Source organism: Porcisia hertigi, chromosome 9 (genome assembly GCF_017918235.1).
Source record: "Porcisia hertigi strain C119 chromosome 9, whole genome shotgun sequence".
Lineage (NCBI taxonomy): Eukaryota > Euglenozoa > Kinetoplastea > Trypanosomatida > Trypanosomatidae > Porcisia > Porcisia hertigi.
In genome coordinates this window covers 111,640-133,067 of record NC_090568.1, presented here as the reverse complement: position 1 = coordinate 133,067, position 21,428 = coordinate 111,640, and the positions used below count along the sequence as shown (strand labels likewise).

Here is a 21,428-nt window from a genome sequence, read left to right as displayed (position 1 = left end):
GGATGGGGACACAGCCAAATGCATACACACACACACACACAGAAAAGGCGAAGGAAGAAAGGGAAGGGAAGGGAGATGGAGGAGGAAGCAGGGAGGGAGGGAGGGAGACCCCCCCCCCTTTCTCCAATGCTACGTCATGAGGATTCTACACGAGCGCATGATTATTTGATGCGGGGTAATGCCACAAATGCATGCACACACCCACCCACACACAAAAAAAGGAGGGGCGGATCAGCGCGGCTGTCGTCACGTACAACAACGTGAGTGACAGCCTGGTTGGCAAGTGACCACCACCGCCCTCCCCCACCCCCCATGGCCCTTTCATTCTTCACCCACTTCTTCGCGCTTCGCCCCCTCTCCCCATCCCGGGAGGGGGTCAATCGATGTAGAGCCGTGAAGGCGATGTGGGTGGGGTGGGGTGTTGTTGTCGCCACCATTAGCGGTTGAGACGACCACCAGCGCGATCCCCCTCTTTCCCCCTCCCTCCAAACTCGAGCCCGACAGCGTCTTCTTTCGCCACCAAGGCGGGCCATACACTCCTGCCACAGTGGGGGGGGGGGGCGGGGAGAGGAGGAGGGGGGATGAAGTAATGGTGGACATCGAAACAAAACAGGACGTCAAGCATACATGTCCGATTAGTGGAGTAGTGGAGCGTGGGCGGGGAATGGGGGGTGGGGCGGGGCGGGGAATGAGAAACGCAAACAAGAATGAAAAAAACAGCATTTTTTTTGCTTTTTTCTAATAAAAAAAGGGAGGGGGTGCGTGTGTGTGTTACAAATGGCGCCGAACGTTTTCATTGATTGACCTCGCTGCGCGTAGAAGCGATGTGAGGGGGGGGGTGGGGGTGGGGGCGAGGAGAACATTTTTCCACCCCCTGATATGCTGCCCTTACCGTCTCCGTGTGTGCATGCTCAGATGAGTTGGACCTCTTACGTCCACCTCTCCCCTTTTTTTTTGTAGACATTGGCTCCCTCCTCCTGGTCAGTGAACAGTGGCGTCGCGTGTGAGGTCGCGGCGACAGGTCGGACAGCTCTGTGACTCCATCAACCACCGCTGCACGCAGTTTTGGTGGTAGCAGTGGCCACAGGGAAGCGAGAGGAGGCGTGAGCCAGGTTTGACACCGCGTACTACCCCGTGTTCAACCCCCTCACTAGATATCGATGCACTGCTCTTCACTGCTGTAGCGCTGTCGCTGTCCCGGCCTGACCCCTCCTCCTCCACCGCACGCGATGGCTGCACGGGTGGTGGTGACGACGGCGCTGCCGTTGCATTCGACACCTGACCTTCTAAGCAGATGGCACACAGGCTCTCCGTGTCGTCAAACGGCACTGGTGTGCAAAGGAGCTGGGGTTGCGAGTAGAAGAGAGGAAGTCCGGGGCCGTAGACGCTTACCGATGGTGTAACAGCCGTGGTGACTCCAGTGCCCTGTCCACTGGTCCCGCCACCACTGTGTAGGAGTACACTTTGATATGTCTGTCCAGAGGACGCCCACGTAGCACCACGGCTGCCGCCTGCGCGCTGTGACTCAAATGCCATTGATGGTGCGGTGAGTATCCGGGGTGACACTGCTCGCGGCGTGGCGGTTGAGGCGGGGGATGAGCCACCGTCCGTTATGGATGACCCCGTGACCCCAACGCCGTAGCCGGCTGCGCCGTTCTTGCCGCAGACATCCGATACAGAGCTGCCAATAGTGCTCGCCGGTGGGGTCGGCCCACCGCTCGTCAAGGACTGCCAGTTCATCTCCGGGGCTGCGAAGAGGACGGTCATGGAGCCGGTCGGCACGCATGGGAGCGACAGAAACGTGGGGGGGTGCAGTGGTTGCGATGTGGGAGAGACGGTGTGCGGCGGTGGCGGCGTAACCGCTGCTAGAGAGTCGGCAGAGGCTTGGCTTGGCTGCTCCAGCGCTGTGATTGTCGAAGCGGATAACATGGAGGGGACGGTGTTGGTAACAGAAAGGGAGGCCACAGCAGGGTCGCCACTGGTGCTGAAGGCAGCGTAAGCGGGTGAGCGGTACGCACCGACTGCGCGTATAGAAGGGGGAGTGGTAGTGATGTCTGGCTGCACCTCAAGAGGGAGAAAAGCGATGGTGCCTGGGATGCTGCCAAGGCGTATGTTCTGTGGCGGCGGCGGCGAGGTGGTTGCGGCCGCGGGTGTTGGCGAGGAGGCAAGCCGGCACGGAGCAAATGCCGCAGCCGTTGTTGTGGCAACAGAGGTGGAGACTTTTCGTCCCCCCTGATCCCCATTGGGTTTTGCATCCACTACGTTAGTGGACTGGCTCGGGGCTGATCCAGGAAAGCATGGCGGTGATGGCTGTGGTGGTGCGATGGGGAGCGGTGATGACGGCGTGCTACCGCCGGCACCGCCTGAGATCACAGACGTCGCAATCATTATCATTCTCCTCTCCTGCAAAGACCACGGCACGTGAGCTATTGTTTGTGACGTCGCCGAGGCGCTGTCGGTGATGGTGGTGGTAGAGGAGAGGGGTGTCTGCGGTGTTAGCGACTGCTGCCTCGATATCTGGGGTGAAGAACTTTTCTGGAAGACTATCGATCGGCATTCACCGTTTGCCTCTTCACGTGACGCTTGAGTTGGCGGGATCACAGGCGCTGATGGTGGCGTTGTTGTTGTTGTCGACTCCATGGCACTAGTGAGGGAGTGGATGGTGCATACGACTTCTGGAAACTCACGGAGGAGTGGCGCGTGTGTGTGTTGATACACTACCCGCTGTGTCGCTCCACTCACGCCCAGTATGTTGGAGTTGACAGGACCATGCAGTGGCGTCCCGACGCGCGCCAGCGGTGCGTCATCCGCTGGGCGCGGCTGCTGGGGATGTGCTTGTGCGTTTGGGTATGATGGGGCAGTGAGGCAACGTTGGTCCCTGTCCAACCGGACGTCGGTCTGATTGTCGCGCCCGCTGCCGTTTCCCAGTCCGAAGGCCGTGTCTGTCGCGGAAGGTGCATCCCTGGCGTTGCACGGGTGGGTTGTTGTGTAGTTCATGACAAACAAGCTCTCCTGCGCACTCGGCGACAGGCGCGACGCTGGGGTAGAGGAGGCGGGAATGGGAATCCCAAATACTGAGTCTTCGCCAGAAGCGCTGCCGACAGCGGGCGCAGTGTAGCCGTCGGCTGTGGCCTGCCATGTTGTGTTTTCATTAAGCGGCGGCGGCCCCGGAAAAGAACTGAACCCCAAGAGTGGTGTCATGCACATTTGTATAGACCCCTGCGAGGTTATGACGGTCGTTGCACTGCCGGCGACAGTCGGACTCGACTGCGGCATCGTCGTCCCCACAGCACTGGCACAGGGGGGCCCAACAACAGCGGCCAGCTGCGGTAATGCCGCACTAACGGCAGCAGGCAGAAATACTGTGGCCGGCGTAACGCATTGTTGCAGCGTAGATGGTGGGAGTTGACTTCTCGCCTCGAGCTCCTTGAACTCTCTGGCCAGTGAGTTCATGAGTGGAGGATGAGGACACGCCTCAGGTGAACTTAGAATGGAGAGGAAGGCCAAAAAAAATGTGCAAAGACAACATACATACACATGCGCGCGCGTGCGCGGAGGGAGAAGTGAGTAATTTGGAAAAGGGGGAGTCAGGTGCGTGTCTGTGCGCTTCGGCTACTGCGAAGGTGAGTGAGGCCGTGCGTATAACTTGGCCTCCCCGACGCCTCTCTTTCTCTCTCTCTCTCTCTCTTACACACACACACACACACACAGAGAATAGGGGGAGGAGGGGGGGGAGGGGAATTTGAGCACACATTTGTTTTCTTTAGTGTGTCCGAGAGTCATGGGGGAGGCGCCGCCAAGGCGGTCGTGACACCCGTTGTGTAGGCCTATCAGCTCCCCTCCCGCCTTCCGTCAAAAGCCAATGCACACCCCAGCCCTGTGTCTTTCTCCACCCACAGCAAAGCGCCAGGGGACAGGAAGGTGCTTGAAGGTCTCCATGACCAGCAAGATGAGGTGGATGAGGGAGGGGGAGGGAGAAAGGGAGTAACGAAGGCGATCCTCTGACCAGCTCTCACTTTCTCTCGTCACCGTCTCTATTATTATTTGATTTCTATTTGAACACACTCCCCTCCTCCTCCTCCTCCCACCCCTCCGCTTCGTTTACTCGTTGTTTTTTTCCTTACCTTCGTGTGTGTGTGTGTGTGTGTGTGTGTGTCCCACGTACTGTGCGAGGGCGGCTTACTTCTAGTGCGGACCGTTGTGCCCTGCACAGTGCGCTCGTGGTGGTTTCTCAGCGCCGCTGTCGCGACGGCAACACGTGTTCCACACGCGCGACACGCACGGCTGCGTGGCAGGTTTGTTTCATCACATCCCCGACAACTTCTTCTGTGCGTCCGCGACGTTGGCTTCGAGCGCGGTCCTGCGATGCGGTTGTCGTCGCGGCACTGTCATCAAAGACCAGCTGTGCCACAGGCACAGTCACCGTTGTCTGAAGGACACAAGCGCAAGCGGCTCGCAGAAGATTTACAGCACCGGCATCCCCGTAGACGGAGCGAGAGAGATGCACGACACACCGCAGAACACCACTGCGTCGCTCTGTCAGACTTACACGCTGCCGTCGCAGCTCCTGATTTTTACCGCGCATAACGCCGATTGGCCTGACACTCGTCGGAGGGGATGCTGACGGTGAGTCGCCCTCATCACTCGCTTCTGTTCGCGCCGCCGCCGCCGCCGCCGCCGCCTTCGCCCCCGACGCAGAGCTCTTCGTGTCCTCCCAGATGGCGCTGGTCAAGGTCAAAGCATCTGAGACGGCGTAGCGCACACCACCAAGGAGTTGCCAGTACTCTCGCATGGTGCGCATCACCGCATCCGCATACACCTCTGCGGTGGCCGGCGTCTTCCAGATAAAACGCTCCGGCCGAGAGGTAGATGATGTGCGATCCCCATCTCGCCCGCACTGGGAGATTTCCGCCGCGGGCAGCGCAGCGGCACGCAAGGCAACGTGGAGGATGAGTGCGCAAGGCCGCTCGCGCTTCGCCCCGATACGCACCATGTCCGGGGGTGAAGTAAAAAATATACGACTGTTCTCCGGCACTGTGTGTGAGTCCGACGACTTTCCCAAACGCTGACAAAGCAAGTAAAGAAGAAGGGAGGAGGGGAGGGGCGGGTGATGGTGGCGGTGGGCTGAAGAGGGGGAAGCGTAACACACACACACACACACACACACACACACACACACATGTAGACATGTAGGAGCCCGGCTGTGGATGTCTCTGCGGGTCCAGAGCTTCACCACGAAATCGTTCTCTAATGGCCGTTGAAGGTGCATCACAAAAGAAGACACCGAGGTACGCAGCCAGCAGTCTCGGCACAGCACAGTGCATGCGTCTGACCCTCCCTCTTCTTCTCAGCAACACTTCCACCGGGAATAGGGTCATCCGCGGTGGATCATGATGGTAGGTTGTGGAGAGGGGAGATGGCCTGGTGAGTGGATGGGGGACTTAGCTGCGCCGTCTGTCGCTGTCGATGGATACATAGCCGACCTCCGTGTGTGTATTTTGTGTGCGAGACAGGGGGTGACGTCTCTCTTTTCTCATCATAATGAGAAGTTAAAAAATTTGGCTGAGTTAACACCTACGAAGGCGAGCAAAAGAAAAAAAAAGTGGAGAGGCGCACAAGCAAACGCACGTACACACATGGACACACATATATATATATAATATAATATATTATATTATATGTGTATGTAGACTCCACACACACACACACAAATACACACACATGCTTTGGAAGAGCAGACTAGTGCCTTATTCTCATTGCCTTTGGCGTCCATCACTCTCGCTCTCCTGACATCTCCGTTACTTCGCCTGTGATCTGATGCGCTATCCCGGCTGTGCCTCAAAGCGCCTTGCACTCCAGGGCCTGCGGCATGACGGCGGTGTTGTCTGAGGAACGAACCGTCTTCATCCGCCGCCTCTGTCGATGCTGTGGAAAAGGGGACGCGGCGGGGGGGGGGGGAGGGGGGCAACACGCTGTTATGCGCCGGCGGCAGCAGGGGGAGCACGCCACCCACACTCCTGAGCCGGCGCGTCCTCGAGAGGAGTGTGGGTGTGATCAAGCGGGAGGGGGCCTGAGGGGTGAACACGTGCCTAGATAACAACAACTCTCAGCTTGTCCTGCTGAAGGGCTGTCTGGGTGCAGACATACACACAGAGAGGGGGGGGGGAGGTGCCCCAGGGGAGTCCGATGTGAGAAAGAATAACTGTTGGAGGCAGCTCCACACGATATCCTGTCTCATGATTGGCCCAGTTTTATCGACACTTTTTCGGGGTCCCATGCAATGTATATGTTATATAAAGGCTACATTCACTGCTATGGGTCCAAGCAAAATGCGTGAGCACAAATCCTTGTCGCCGTTCTCGCGAGCTTATGGTGATTTGCACAGGGCGCCACAGCCACTCCCCCCTTATATATATATATATTTTTTTTTTTGGGGGGGGGATGTCTGTGCTTCACCGTCAGTCTACGGCTCTCCTGAGAGTGGCTCGATAGAAGAAACTCGTATCCGCTGCATATAAACAGGTGTGTGTGTGTGTCTGTGCCAAGGCGGAGCACCAAGCGTGCTGATGCTTGCATGCATCCCAGTGCAAGATGCCGTGACACCAGTGCGATGCAATCGATTGATTTCTTTTGAATCCAGTCTTCGTTGTGTGCGTAAAGATATATTAACACACACACGCACGCATTTATCGAATGCGATGCACACTGAGAATGGGGGCAAAGAAGTTCAGAAAACAAATCTCAAGAAAGACGACCGCACATAGGAGAGAGCGCTGTGGCGGGCGGATGATGGGTGAGTGAATGGGTGGGTTGGTGTTAGAGATCACATCCCCCCCCTCCTCCCTCCCTCCCTCCCTCCCCTCACAAAAATAAACAGATTGAGCGTACAAGCAGAAGAGGGGGTAAAAAAAATAAGGGGGCGGAGGGGGTTATAAAAATCCAAATTGAACAGCAACTAGAAAAAAAAAACAAAATATCGGGGGAATAAAGACCACCACCACCACCCACAACGGCAACGACGAGATACGGACACGCGCACACAGACACACACACACACACACAGAGAGAGAGATTATATACACATATGCACTTGACATCGTATACGCGTGACGCACGCGTACCCCATGTGCTGTCCAGGTAGAAATAACGCCAAGGGTTCAGGTGTCCCGAGACGACTCATCAAGCACAGCCGTGACGTACACCCTGCTCACCACAGGTTCTACTCCTTCATGCCCAGCATTTCCATGTCAGTCCGTTCATGTTCGCAGCTTCGGTTTAGTGGGTGCTCCCAGGGCTGTTGTCGGAGTCAGCGGACGTTGACGTGCTCGCGCTGGCCGACCGCGCGTGCGCTTGCAACCGGTGCTGTTGATCCCACAGGAGAGTCTGCTTCTCTTCATGTCGTTGGAGGAAGCGAATGGCGCAGCGAGCAGCCAGGTGCTCGAGGATGCCTTGATGCGGCACACCAAAGGAGGCCATAAGCCGACGGTAGATGTTGTGCAACTCCGGCGCGGCCAGTGGGCGGAACAGGATCTTGTAACTGAAGTAGAAATAGTAGACAAGCACACGCACCGAGTCGTAGCTCACATCCAGCGCCACCGCCTGCCGGTCGAACACTGCCCGGAGGAGTCCATCAGACTTTGAAGAGATGGCAGGGCGCAGCAGCAAGTCGCTGCTAAAGCTGTCCATGAACTGCGCGTTTCTCTGCAACTCGAAGCTGCCTTCGCTATTCGTTGACGTGATGGCGGACGACAGCGTGCCGCCTGCGGCGCCTTGAACACCCTCCGAACTCGGACCTGTGATGTTTCCAGGGAATGTGCCGGCCTTCGAGGTGACCGCTGTGGCATTCATGTCGTGTGCGAGTGGGTTGTCATTGGCGTAGGCGGCAACTATGTTGGGGTGTCGCAGAGTGATGGACTCATCGGAGCTGAGCGAGGTAGAGGATGATGCAGTGCCGATGACTCCACTGAGACCACCGCTTAATCGGTGCGCCACTGCTGTCACTGTGACCGACGGTGGGACGACCACTAGTGGGTTGGTCGGAAGCACATCGGGGTGCTCGAGGGCGTTTGCCACGGCGATAGCGCTGCCGCTGTTATGCTGCCCACGGCGTACCCGGAGAGTGCCGCCCGCTGGGACAGGTTGCAAGAGTGGCGCTGGCGGCTCCACCAATGTCATCTCCACCGCCTTGCCAGTCGCGGTGGTGGTGGGAACAACAATGGCGGTGGGCACGCTGCATACTGCCGCCTCGTTGTTTTCGTGATCAGCTTTTCTTGCAGCTGCCACCACCAACGGCGCCCCACCCTTACTCCTCACGCGTGGAGTCGAGTCGCTCCTGCTGCTATTGCCAGTGGCGACATCCGCACCAAACGTGTTGGCCACAGGCTCCATTAGGGAGTCCCCGTCCGAGACGCTGCTGTCGTACCCGGTCTGCTGATAAGAGGTGATCAGACGGTGGCGGTGCACATTGCTGCTGCTGCTGCTGCTGCTGTTGCTGTTGCCCAGCTCCTCCTCCTCCTCCTCGTCAGCTGCGTACTGCAGCTTCGCTTCACGCACACGACGCACCTGGTGCATAGCGAGGATCTCCGCCTCCTTCAAACGGTGGTTCGCAGTATCTGTGACGATGTACAGATCTTGGCGGGCCATGACACCCCGCAGGAAGACAGAGTCAAAGAGCTTGCTCTTCACATGCGGCATTCGTGTTGCACTTGGCAGAGCCGCTGGCGACACGGTGACCAAGTTCGGAGCAGCAAACACCCACATGCGGCCACCGTACACCACGTCGGGGCCCGCGTAGCGGAACCCACCACCCATCGCCTCCACGCGCACCGTAGCGTCGGTGCACCAGTGCACGGCGTAGGACATCAGAAGACTGCCCTCATCACCGAGCAGGCGGCGCAGTGGGTCGTCGATGGGGGAGTTGTGGAGCTCCTCAATAATGCTGAACGCCATCTGCACTGCGGTGGCGACGCTGCGTGTGACATAGGACGTGGTGAGCGGGTGGACCTGCTGGATCTGGTAGGCGCGATGGCGCACCATCTGCCAAGCCAGAACATGACTCAGCCGCTCTGTCACCTCAACCATCTGATCGGCAGCGAGATCCCAGAGCTCCTCACCGCGGCGGGGGCCGATGGTGAGCATGGCGAAGGGTGGCATCCTTGGTGCGTGGACGGTTCCGTCGTATACCTGCGTGCACCACGAGATCAAAAAAATGCTCATCACCAACAAAACACTCACGGACATCACAGATGCGCAGATGATCATGTTGCGCAAGCCACTGGTGAGCTTGTTTACGCGTTTCGTGCTCTTCAAGGCGATCCTCCACGAAAGCTGCTCCCGGAGGACGTCGCGGATGGTGGCTTCGCTGAGAAAACTCTGCATTTGGGGTGTGTAGCAGTCTCTCTCGCCATTGAACTCTGCTGATGCAAGGATGACCTCGCATTTGTCTGGCGAGGTGCTGGTTGTGTAGATGACAAACTCCATTGAATTGTCGACCATGTCCTTCGGGAATCCGTTCTTCTCCATGAGGGAATTGGCGTTGAGGAGGGCGATGCCGAACCCCCAGAACGTATCCTCCGAGATCGTTGAGGTTGGGTTCGCCGCGTAGATGGGTTGCATGACCTCTACCCACCACCTCTCTGTGCCACCCGAGCCTTCATCCACGTCCAAGTTCCACAGACCCTGGTCCTTGTAGGGCCCCGTGAAGGTGAGATCCCCACTGTTGATGATCGTCCACACGTCTATCCGTTTCGGGTACGTCCCATGGCTGCGCATTAAGCGGTCATTCTGGTCATGGAGGAAGTCCAAGCCCGCCACCTTGTCTTCTCCGCTCTGCGGGTACACCTGCAGTATGACGCCGCCCGGGGCGGTGGCTAAGAGGCTAACGTGCGGCGCCGGGAAGGCCAGCAGTTTGGCGTAGGTGTACCACTTTGAAAAATTCTGCCCTGCGGTCCGCTCCGCAGCGCTCTCGTGAAGGTCTGGCAGTGACTTCATGTTGCCCATGATGTATCCCTCTACCCCGTACACAGCCGATATGGCGCCGAGGATGGTGTCACGGAAGCGTGTGGTGCAATTGTTTGCCATTTTTGTTTCTAAATTTTGATACTCGTGCCGCAGTTTGCTATCACGGCGCTGCAGGACGAGGATTGGCGTGAGTATCGTGAGCAGGTTCAGCAGCAAGGCGATCCACACAGCCAAGATGATGAGGTAGACGCGATACCGCTTTGCGTGGCGTTTGTTGTTTTCTTCATCCACGGCCGAGTTGCCGGTGGGAGTATGAAACATTTTCTTCATTGTGTTTTTTTGTTGTTGTGTGGGGGGGGGGGAGAGGGAGTTGTTGTTCTCAAGGGTTACACACAACCCCCCTAATACATATATATATATATATATGTGTGTAGAGCGAGAGAGAGAGAGACCTTGGGCTTTGATGATGGCGTGTGTGTGTGTGTGTGTGATATGATTATATCATATCATAACATACATATAGTAGACTCAGCGGGGGGAAGAAAGACAACTGCGGACACAATAGAAGTGAAAAAAAAAGGAGAAGAGGGGGGGGGGCGTTGCCCAAGAGTAACCCCCCGGGTGTTAAAATTCAAGAAAGGCTGGAAAAGAATCACAAGTTTAACGCCACCGTCACCACCACCGCCTCTCCAGGAGGCCCCCCCAAAAAAACAAAATTGCACGGAGGTGTACTGCTTGCGTGGATGTAGTTGTGGTGTATGCCGAGTGAGTGGGTCGGGTGGGATGGGGAGACGCGTAGATGTATACGCGCCGGAACAACAATTGCTGTGCGGGCAGGGGTGATCGTCAAAAAAAAAAAGAGAGAGAAAAACTCGCAGGCGGGCTCACATGATCCCTGCACGGTAAGGGGGGGGGATGTGGTTGGTGCGAATGATGAGAGTGAGAGGCAAGGGGGGGGGGGGGGGGGAGGGCAGGAGAGCGAGAACGGCACTTCGGCACACAGAAAGGAGATGTCAGGGCATCAAGTGCCGTCACCAGCAGTATATCGCGTCCTTCCTTCCGCATACAACGACAGAGAAGTTCACTAAAGAGGACATGACGCCAGTGTGTGTGGGGAAGGTGGTGGCTGAGTGATTAGCCGAGTAGGTCAGGGAGAAACAAAGCCGCTATCTCCCTCTACGCGTTCGTGCCGAGAAACGTTGTAGGGCTCAGATTTTTTATTATTATTATTGAGGAGTAATTCTTGAGATCACCCAGTCCTGTCGCGCGTGTGTCGTGTACTCAACGGAGGCGCACGCTGTCAGCACCATTGAAACCAGTGATGTCTTCTAAAGGCTGCCGCACATATTACACCCAGATGTGTGTATAAAGATGTGCGAATGTGTTCTCACACAACCGCACAGGGCCTCACTTTAGGGTTTTGCCCAGAAGGTGAGTGGCAAAGGCTTGTCTAGCCATGACAGTCCAAACAAGGTAGAAGTTTCGATGGAGATTGCAAGTCCGGGGAGAGCGGGCGGAGGGAGGGAGGGAAGATGATGCCTGAAAAAAACGCGGAGACACGCAGTCCTTCAAGGGTTGGGGTGGTTCCGAGACTCAAAAAAAGGGGGCATGAAATAGTTTAGAGGAAAAAAAAGGGGGAGGAGGGGAGGGAGGGGCGGGAGGGGTGTATGCAACAGCACGTCTCTTTGCTACGACGTTGCACATGCCCCATCGAGTAAAACACATATAGACACATCTACACCCATGTACGTGCAAATTCACTACACCAGTGTACGACATGAGCCTCAACGAGGTCGACGTAGTTCTCCTTGCCGAACACCGTGAACACGCCGTCCCGAGTTAGACACTCTTCATCGCCGTCCGCGGTGGTGGTGTGTGTGTGTCTGGGGGGGGGGGGATGGACTGTAAGGGGGCGCGGGCTTCACTTGCCTCAATCCTCAGAGCGTCAGACACATCAAAGCGTGACAAACAAAAAAACAAATAAATATACACCGCAACTCTTTTCACCCCCCAAACGAAGACAAAAAAAAGGATTCAGAGGTGAGCGAAAGGCACACGCAAGATGGGGAGGGGGGGGGGAAGAGAAAGGCGGTAGGGGTAGAGGACGTACACTCGTTGCTGGGCTCAAGGGAACGTGTGGTCACTTCCCACTCCTCCTCCTTCTCCTCCACCCCTCCCCCCCGTCCTCACGCGCACGGGAGTTTCCCTGTCTGTCTGTGTCTGTGTGTAAGCTTTTATTTGGGATGAGGGACATGCGTAGAACAGCGACGCGAATGATATACATACACACATACATATACACACATACACACATATACATATACACACATATATACACATATACATATATATACATACACACACATATACATATATACATATATATACATACATATACACATATACACATATATTATACATATACATATACATACATATACACACACATATACATACACGTTTTAATATACACGCCTGTTTTGGCACACCGAAGGGAGTTGAATAAACAAAGAATATCACACGTGTAAAGAAGTGTACCTGTGCCATGTCGCTTCCCTCTCTCTCTTTTTCTGCCTTGCTTAGTAAACAAAATTGGGAAGATAAACCGCTCGGAGGGGGGGGGGAGGGGGGAGGAAGGTTGCATCAACACTTGCCGTGAACAACTCGCTGTTTGGCCCTGAGAACATACAGAAACACGACAACCCAGACACTGGCGACCACCACGCCTTCTCTCTCTCTACGTATACTATACATAATAACGCAAACGTGAATACAAAGAGCGTGTGTGTGTGTTGTGTGTATGAATGAGGGAGAGGGAACACACGCTTTCCCGCGCCGAGCGAGACAGAACCCGTTTAAAGTACTCTACGAGCGCATGAATGCTTGTGTAACAACCCCCCCCCCCAAAGGATAAGAGATCCACAGCTGTCTTTCTTTTTTTTTTTGCCTTCGCGGCGGGTGGGGGAGGGGTAAGGGCGTGTGTAACTCGCAAAACTCTCTCTCCCCCCCCATTCATGTCTTGCTGGCCCTAAAAGCATGACGACCCGTCCTCCAAAGTAGGTTTGTGCGCAATGAGTCAAAGTTCTGTCTCACTGATGAAGGGCTGCGAGTGACACGACCTTTGGCTGGCGGGACACACCTTCGAACGCTGTTGCACGAACCGAATGGAGCAGCGAGCGGCCAAGTGCTCGAGGATGCGCTGCTGCGGCACACCAAAGGCGGTCACCAAGCGGCGAAAGATGTTGTGGCGCTCTGGCGCAGCGAGTGGGCGGAACAGGATCTTGTAACTGAGGTAGAAGTAGTAGACAAGCACACGCACATCGCAGTAGCGTATGTCGAGGGTGATGAACTGGTGGACGAAGGCGGTATGCAGGGCAATGTCCAGCGCCCGTGGGATCAAGGGTCGTAGCAGTGCCCGTGTAACGGCGTCCCCCTGGAAGGCGAGGTCTTCTCGTAGCACCAAGGTGGTGGCACTGAAGACGTCAACGTTGCACATTCCTGATCCGCGTGGCAGTACTTGCTCTTTGATCAGCGTCGGGCAGGGGTTCGATTCGGTCTTTTCGATTTCCAGCGAACAGCAGGCAGACGAGCGCGCGTCCTCGATTGCGGGAGTTGCACTGCTACAGGCAAACCAGCCATTTACCCTGAGGGGGAGCGGCACAGATGTCCCAATGCAGCCATCTGGTGAACTGTTGGTGACGGTGATCGGCACGGGTCCATCGGCGCGAGCTGGAGAGAGACTCTCGTTGATGTTGGACGACGCTGCAGCCGCAGCTGCTGCCAGTACAGGAAGGCGCGTGTCAAGAAGCGTGAAGAGGGTTTGTGGGGGCAGTTGCTGCGCGTCGTCAGTGTCACTGTAGTTATCCTTGTTCATTAGCGGCACCATCTGGACTGCTGCGCTGCGGCACCACACACTCGCAGTCGCATGGACGGTGGTGTGCAACGGATACGGCACGTAGATAGTGGCTGTGGCGGAGCCGGTCGAGTTGAGTTCGTTCTTGTTGTGAACCCCGTGGAAGGTGCGCAGGCGCACCACATTAACGACGCTGTACAGGCGTGCGTCGACGCTGCTCAGGCCGTGGCAGGGAAGCGCTTGCACCACCGCCTCGGACGCTGTCACAACGCCGGGTGCCGCAAAGGCCCACATGCGGCCGCCGAAGACAACGTCGGGGCCCTCGTAGTGGTACGTTCCTTCCAGGGATTCCACGCGTACAGCAGCGTCGGTGCACCAGTGCACGGCGTAGGACATCAGAAGACTGCCCTCATCACCGAGCAGGCGGCGCAGTGGGTCGTCGATGGGGGAGTTGTGGAGCTCCTCAATAATGCTGAACGCCATCTGCACTGCGGTGGCGACGCTGCGTGTGACATAGGACGTGGTGAGCGGGTGGACCTGCTGGATCTGGTAGGCGCGATGGCGCACCATCTGCCGCTCCAGCAGCAGATCGAGCCGCTTTGTCACCTCAACCATCTGATCGGCAGCGAGATCCCAGAGCTCCTCACCGCGGCGGGGGCCGATGGTGAGCATGGCGAAGGGTGGCATCTTAGGTGCGTGCGCTGCGGCGTCGTACACCCGTGTGCACCACAAAACCGCAGCGATCACCAACGCGAAGGCCACTAAAACCCCCGAGAGGACTCCAGTCACGACGAGGGTGATGTTTCTGGGCGAGGACTGCGTATTGTAAAGGCTGCCGCGGACGGTGACGCGGAACGAGCGATTATGGACGATCTGGATACTGGCGCCGATGCGGATAAAATCAGACATCTCCTTCTGTGTCGGGTTATGCAGCGAAGTTCGAATCGCCGTAATACTGTGATCGGATGTATTTTCTACGCTGATGAGGTGGTCGATATCTTTCCACTGTCCATGCCTCTCCAACATTTCTTTGATCTTCGGTGAATCGAGAATACGACTGATGTTGACCATTGTCACAGCGAAGCCCCAGAACGCATCCACGGCGCTGTGGTTCGTGCGATTGTAAATGGGCCAGCGTATACTCGCTCCCCAGAAACCACGCAAAACCACAGCCTCTGGTTGGAAGGGGCCAACAAGCGAGGGGGAGCCCCTCTCCATTGTCTGCAACGGCGTTGGCTCCTCATGAAACTCAATGTCGCTCTGGTTGAGCGTGTCACGGCCGTACGTGTCTGCCCCTTGTGGAGAAGTAATGGCGTACACGCCGCCAGGCAGTAGTGCAACCATTGAGACCGAACTCCTGTCGTGTCTGACTGTTAGACCAAAATCATTGAAGTTTACGAAAGTCTGGTTGTGAATGCGTTCTTCTGGCGTGCCGGACATGTTCGGAAGTGACGTCATCTGCCCCATCACATAACCCTCCAGGGCTTGGCTGATGCCGAAGGCATTGAACAATGCCACCCTGAACGGTATCGCAGCTTCGTTGGCGAGGGTGTACTCCACAGGCCGCATCTGCGCCTCGTAGAGATTATCATGGTTGCGTAGCACAATAAGTGGTGAGAAGATGCCTACAAATATCAGCAAAAGACACACAACGCAGCCAACGATGCCAGTGTATAACCGAGTCTGCGTCGTCAGAGGAGGCGTGCGGGTCCGATTGGTCGTCGGCTGGGAACTGTCATGGGTCATCGTGTTGCCAAATCACGACGACGCGTGACAGCAATGGGAGTGTGTTGTGTGTGTGTGTGTGTGGGGGTGGGGGGTGGAGCGATGAAATGACAACGGGCCTGCGCGAGGACTCGGCAGTTCCAAAACAACAACAAACAAAAAAAAATATACGCCTACAATACTGAAAAAAAAATACACACACACAACAGCAGCAGCAGCAGCTGAAGCAGCAGCGAGGACGGGTGGTGGGCAGCGGTGTCTATAGGTGGATACAATGTATATATGTATATATACGTACAATCCAATACTCGTAATAACAACAAAGCAACCACAGCAAAAAATAATAATAATAATAATAGAAACGCAAGTGAGCACCGTGGGGGTAGCTGGTTGATGGGGGAGGGGGAGAGGGGGTGGGGAGAACTTGGAAAAAGAAGGACGCGCTGTTTGCTTCGTTTGTTTCTTTGGGGAGTGGTGGGAAGGTCCTCCCCCCCTCCTCTGTCCGTCCTTCCTTTTCCAGAGGAGGAAACACAAACACACGCACACACACACACACACAAAAAAAAAGATTACACGTTGTTTAGCTTCACAGGTATACACACACGTTCACATATACAACAGGGATCGAGCTGATGGCGGCCGCCCTTCCCTACAGAAACAAAAATCGAGCTCACTGCCTGTAAAAAAAAAGAGGGAGGAGAGGGGAGGGTGGTGGTGTCCGTAGTTCACGCCTCGTAGCCGCAGTGAAGAGGAAGGGAGCTAAGATAAAGGCGAGGAGTCGTAGCAAGGTAAGGGGGAGGGAGGGCAATGGGAAAGCTTGAAGAAAAAAATATAAACCAACGGAGTGGACAAACGTGCAAGCTGTAAACACACACACACACACAGCGACACTTACCAGGGAAACAAGACGGTGCACGATTTTGTACAAGCGGCAACAGAGGAGGCTGTGTGTGTGTGTGTGTAGGTGCGAGGAAGAAGAATTCAAAAAAGAGGAGTGGGGGAGGGGGAAGGGGGAGGGGGAGTAAATCGTCTTGGAGTACGATTAGACCAGGCAACTGTTTTGTGTAGGTGAGTGAATGGGCTACTTCTCAGCTAGTAATGCCGAACCCTCTGTGTGTGTGTGTGTAGGGGAGGGGGAGTTGGCTCGCAGGCGGTATGTCCGGGAATGACCGGGGTTGAGGGGTAACACGGAGAAGAAGGGAGAGGAGTTGGGACGCACGGAGTTGTGAGGGATCATTGACACACGCACGAACATTGTTTTACTTCTAATTTTCAGTGACGTACAATATACACACACACAGACACACAGTCTTGGGGACTTGCCTGTAAGGATTAGGGGGGGGGGAGGAGGAAGACAGATTGGGATTCTGATTTGTTTTCCTGTCTGTGTTCCCTTCACTTGCCGCACAACGTAATGAGCGCAAGAACACAGGCCCAACTTTGACCGCCTTCATGGCATGAAGCAGCGGTGCATACGTGTTGGCGCATCGCCCACTCCGTCCTTCGAATACAGTTTCTGCTCCAAGCTTTCCCTTCATAACAACTTTGTAGGTGACTTCACAGCCGGGCCCCCCATTACGCCTGTCAGCCCCCCTCCCCCACCACCACCACCACCATTACACAATGGGATGTATATCATTTGTCATCAGGTCACCAACGTATCCAAGCAAGCAAAATAAAAAAAAAACAGAAAGAGGAGGAGGGGGGGAGGGGGCACAGATGTGCAAAAACAAAGACATGGGGAGTAGGAGAGGGTATGGGTTATTAGCAATGTGAGGCCGTGTGCAATGCGGGGGTGGGGTGAGTCGGATGGGAAAAAAAAACGTATCGCTCACCCACGAGAAGCACCGCTGCTACTTCCTCTTCCTCCTCCAGGAGAAACCAGCAAACGTGTGTATATCGAAGGGCGCAAGGATGCATGCAAAGATTTGTGTTCGCTGCCTCTTAAAAAGAAATTTGTGGGGGTCAGGCACTGAACCCACTTCAACTAAGTGGGATTGACGGTGCGGGAACAGAGGGGACACGGCAGCTTGGGAGGAGGGTCGAGGGCCCATGATACATGATTCAAACTCCTTCATGCGCACGTCCCACTGTTGAAAGGCCCACACCCCTGCCTGTGTAAAATGAGTTCACTCGTATTTTCGTGGTGCGACACGGATAGACACCACGCCGCTACTGCCCTCTTTCTCCACTCAGAGGCATCCATCCATTCCCCTCCCCCCTCCGTGTGTGTGTGCGTGTGTGTGTGTGGTGGTGGGGGGGCACGTGCGCGTGTACAACACAGACAACCTTTCGGCTACACCGATCTAGCCAGGGGGAAGAGACTGGTTGGGTTGGGAGCATCTTTTTTTTTTTTTTTGGGGGGGGGGGGGGGGGCGCTACCGCGTTGCACCATGAGATGAATACAAAGTTGTGGCAGGCGCTAGCATCGTCGCTGTTGCGCAATCAGTGGGCTGTCACACGAGGATGACGTTGTTGACGTGCTTGACGAGTGACTGTGTTCGATCGAACTCCGTTGGTGCATGAGCCCGTTGATCCTACGAACATCTGATAACCACTGCACCGCACCACGCGCAGCCAGGTGCTCGAGGATGCGCTGCTGCGGCACACCAAAGGCGGTCACCAAGCGGCGAAAGATGTTGTGGCGCTCTGGCGCAGCGAGTGGGCGGAACAGGATCTTGTAACTGAGGTAGAAGTAGTAGACAAGCACACGCACATCGCAGTAGCGTATGTCGAGGGTGATGAACTGGTGGACGAAGGCGGTATGCAGGGCAATGTCCAGCGCCCGTGGGATCAGGGGTCGTAGCAGTGCATGTGTAACGCTGTCAGCTTCAATCTGCACAAGACGAGGTTCATTTGGGTAGGAGGACGCGTTGCGCTTGACAGTCCGCAGGCTCTGAGCGGAGGCCAGCGATTCTGGGGGCAAAGGATTGCGATTCGAAGAACTGAGGGCGCTCAGGTGCCCTCGAGGTGATATTTTCCTACGGGGCTGTTGCGCGCTTGTCGTACTTCCGTGTGCCCCCATCAAGCCCACAGGATCCCACGCGGTGGACACCAGACAGGCAGATGCCACGGATCGCGCAGGCGCATCTGCCATCATGCCCGACGCCCCTGCACCTACAATTCCCGAGTCCCCACGAATGATCATCCCGTATGGTTGACTGGGTACTTGAACAGAATCGTTTCTGAGCAGAGGCACGATCGCCTCAGCTGCCTTTGCCGCCCTTGAAGAAATGCTAGGATTTGCTGCGCATGCCACCAAGTACAACATCATGTTGCGACTGTTCCCGACGCTTCCACTCGCCTCAGCTTCCTCGCTGACTATCTGGGTCTGAACGCTGACCATTTGGTAAGGCTGTACGACGACGCTGCTCAGGCCGTGGCAGGGAAGTGCTTGCACCACCGCCTCGGACGCTGTCACGACACCGGGTGCCGCAAAGGCCCACATGCGGCCGCCGAAGACAACGTCGGGGCCCTCGTAGCGGTACGTTCCTTCCAGGGATTCCACGCGTACAGCAGCGTCGGTGCACCAGTGCACGGCGTAGGACATCAGAAGACTGCCCTCATCACCGAGCAGGCGGCGCAGTGGGTCGTCGATGGGGGAGTTGTGGAGCTCCTCAATAATGCTGAACGCCATCTGCACTGCGGTGGCGACGCTGCGTGTGACATAGGACGTGGTGAGCGGGTGGACCTGCTGGATCTGGTAGGCGCGATGGCGCACCATCTGCCGCTCCAGCAGCAGATCGAGCCGCTCTGTCACCTCAACCATCTGATCGGCAGCCAGATCCCAGAGCTCCTCACCGCGGCGGGGGCCGATGGTGAGCATGGCGAAGGGTGGCATCTTAGGTGCGTGCGCTGCGGCGTCGTACACCCGTGTGCACCACAAAACCGCAGCGATGGCTATTCCCAGCAGCAGCAGAGCGCCAAACAGCGTCCATAAAACAATACTAGTGATGTTGGCGGGTGTGAGAGAGACGTAGCTCTCACGCGAGCGCACCGCAATATGCAGCGTAGAGAAGGGCGAGAGGATATCGGTAGTGGTACTGTCAGCGATGAAGGCTCTGTACTCCTCCTGTGTTGTGTTTGGTGGCAGTGTAGATGCGATCACGTTGATGTGGCGGGTCGCCGCTGCGTTATCATAGAGAGCGTAGTTCAGTCTGTTGTCCCTGGCCATTGTATCCAAATGAATAAAGTCGAGTGCCCCACTCACGTTCACAAGAAGAAAGACGAAGCCCCAGAAGGTGTCCCGTGTACGATTCGTGCTGTTGTAGATCGGTATACGCGTGATGATGACCCAAATGCCCTGAAGGGAGGCGATTGTGCTCCGCCGCGGGCCAACGATGGAGTACTTGCCCGAATCGACGGTATCCTGAGGTGTGGGCGTGTACTGATATGCCGAGTCCGATGGGCTCAGCAGGTTTCGGCCCACCGAGTCTTTGTCGTACGGGTACATCAAGGTGATCACTCCAGCAGGGCAGATGGCTTGCATCGCCAGGGCAGGTCTCTTCGCGTCCAGCACAGACGCAAGGTTAGAAAAAAAAACCTGTTTCTCGGATAAATTAGCCCTCGATGACCTGTTAGACGCATTGTTGGTCAAATGCAGCTCGGGGAAAGAGCTCATCGCGTAGCCCTCCAACGCACGTGCGGAGGCAAGGCCGTCGATCATGACATTGCGCAACACCGACGCCCATTTCACAACAGTGCTCTCTTCATTTTCCCGAAGAGCGGTATAGCGAGCACTTGCGGTGTTGTGTATCACGATCATCGGCACGAGGATGCCGAGAAGTATAATCAATAAACACACGAGTGTGAAGACAGAGATGGCGTAGAAGCCTCTAGGTGGTAGCGACTGCCCTGTGCCAAGAGACTGCCGGGTCTTTAGAGAGGTGCGACGCTGGACAAGAGCGATGTTCCGTGAACGCTTAAAGTAGAGACGGTCCGTACTCGAGTCTACAACTGTTTGCGAGCTTCGTGAGCTGGCCCCCCCGTCCTGAGCGGAGACGCCCTGACCGTCGGTGTGGCTGAAGAGTGTACCATCACCATCGTCGTACGCACGGGCGCGCCCCGGTGTGTATTCCCTCGTATTCCCGCTATCGCGCATGGCTATCAGGATCGATCCACCGAATAGTGGTGTGCGTATGTCGGTACTACCGCGTCGACTTCTCTCCCCCTCCTCCCCTCTCTCTCTCTCTTAGACACCACACACACACACACACACACACATAGACACTGGACACACAACTCCTCTTCCCCCCTCCAAAAAAAAAAAATGTACTGCAACAAGGAAGCGTCAAACACTCAGATAAAGGGGAGGGAGGATGGAGGATGGGTGTGTGTGTGGAGAGTAACAACGGGTGTCGAGACAAACAACGGGACGAGCGCTAACATCTAATGGTGCCTCTCCACTCGAAAAGACAAGAGCGCGGATGACACAGAGTCACAAGTAGACAAAGAAATGCATGTATACCTGCATGTACAAATATATGTATACACGTATATAAATATATATATATATGTGCGTGTGTGTGTGTGTGGGTGGGGTTGAGGTGGAATGGGGCAGCTACAGTCACAAGTCTCTCTCTCTATATATATGTGTGTATTGAGGAAGGAGGAGGAGGAGGGCGGGAGTGGTGGTGGTGGTGGTGGTCATGACGATATGTGAACGGGATCACCCTTGACATGCGCCTTTGTGCTTCCTGGGGAGGGTAGGAAGGGAAGGGAAGGGGGGGGGGCAGGCACGGGAGCAGAGGCAGCACATAGAGTGCTGTGGATGTGATACCTCAAAAGGGAGAGCATACACACACACATACATATATATATATATATATACAGATATGGTCGAGAAGGAATCACCGCAAAGCACAAACGAACCGTGGTGGGGAAAAAAAAC

The 21,428-nt window shown here is 55.8% G+C and overlaps 3 protein-coding genes across 3 annotated transcripts; all 3 read right to left on the bottom strand.

The window, feature by feature from the left end:
• Positions 1-4,231: 4,231 nt before the first annotated feature.
• JKF63_06835 (uncharacterized protein) lies at positions 4,232-4,993 on the bottom strand (the record flags this gene model as incomplete). Its single annotated transcript, XM_067902783.1, has 1 exon — positions 4,232-4,993. The coding sequence occupies one exon, from the start codon at positions 4,991-4,993 to the stop codon at positions 4,232-4,234; it is 762 nt and encodes a 253-aa protein (XP_067759142.1).
• Positions 4,994-7,275: 2,282 nt separating this feature from the next.
• Positions 7,276-10,290, bottom strand: JKF63_06834 (uncharacterized protein; the record flags this gene model as incomplete). The annotated part of the gene is made up of 1 exon (XM_067902782.1): positions 7,276-10,290. The coding sequence occupies one exon, from the start codon at positions 10,288-10,290 to the stop codon at positions 7,276-7,278; it is 3,015 nt and encodes a 1,004-aa protein (XP_067759141.1).
• Positions 10,291-13,036: 2,746 nt separating this feature from the next.
• On the bottom strand, positions 13,037-20,639 carry JKF63_06833 (uncharacterized protein; the record flags this gene model as incomplete). The annotated part of the gene is made up of 2 exons (XM_067902781.1): positions 13,037-13,972; positions 18,876-20,639. The coding sequence occupies 2 exons, from the start codon at positions 20,637-20,639 to the stop codon at positions 13,037-13,039; spliced, it is 2,700 nt and encodes an 899-aa protein (XP_067759140.1).
• Positions 20,640-21,428: the final 789 nt, after the last annotated feature.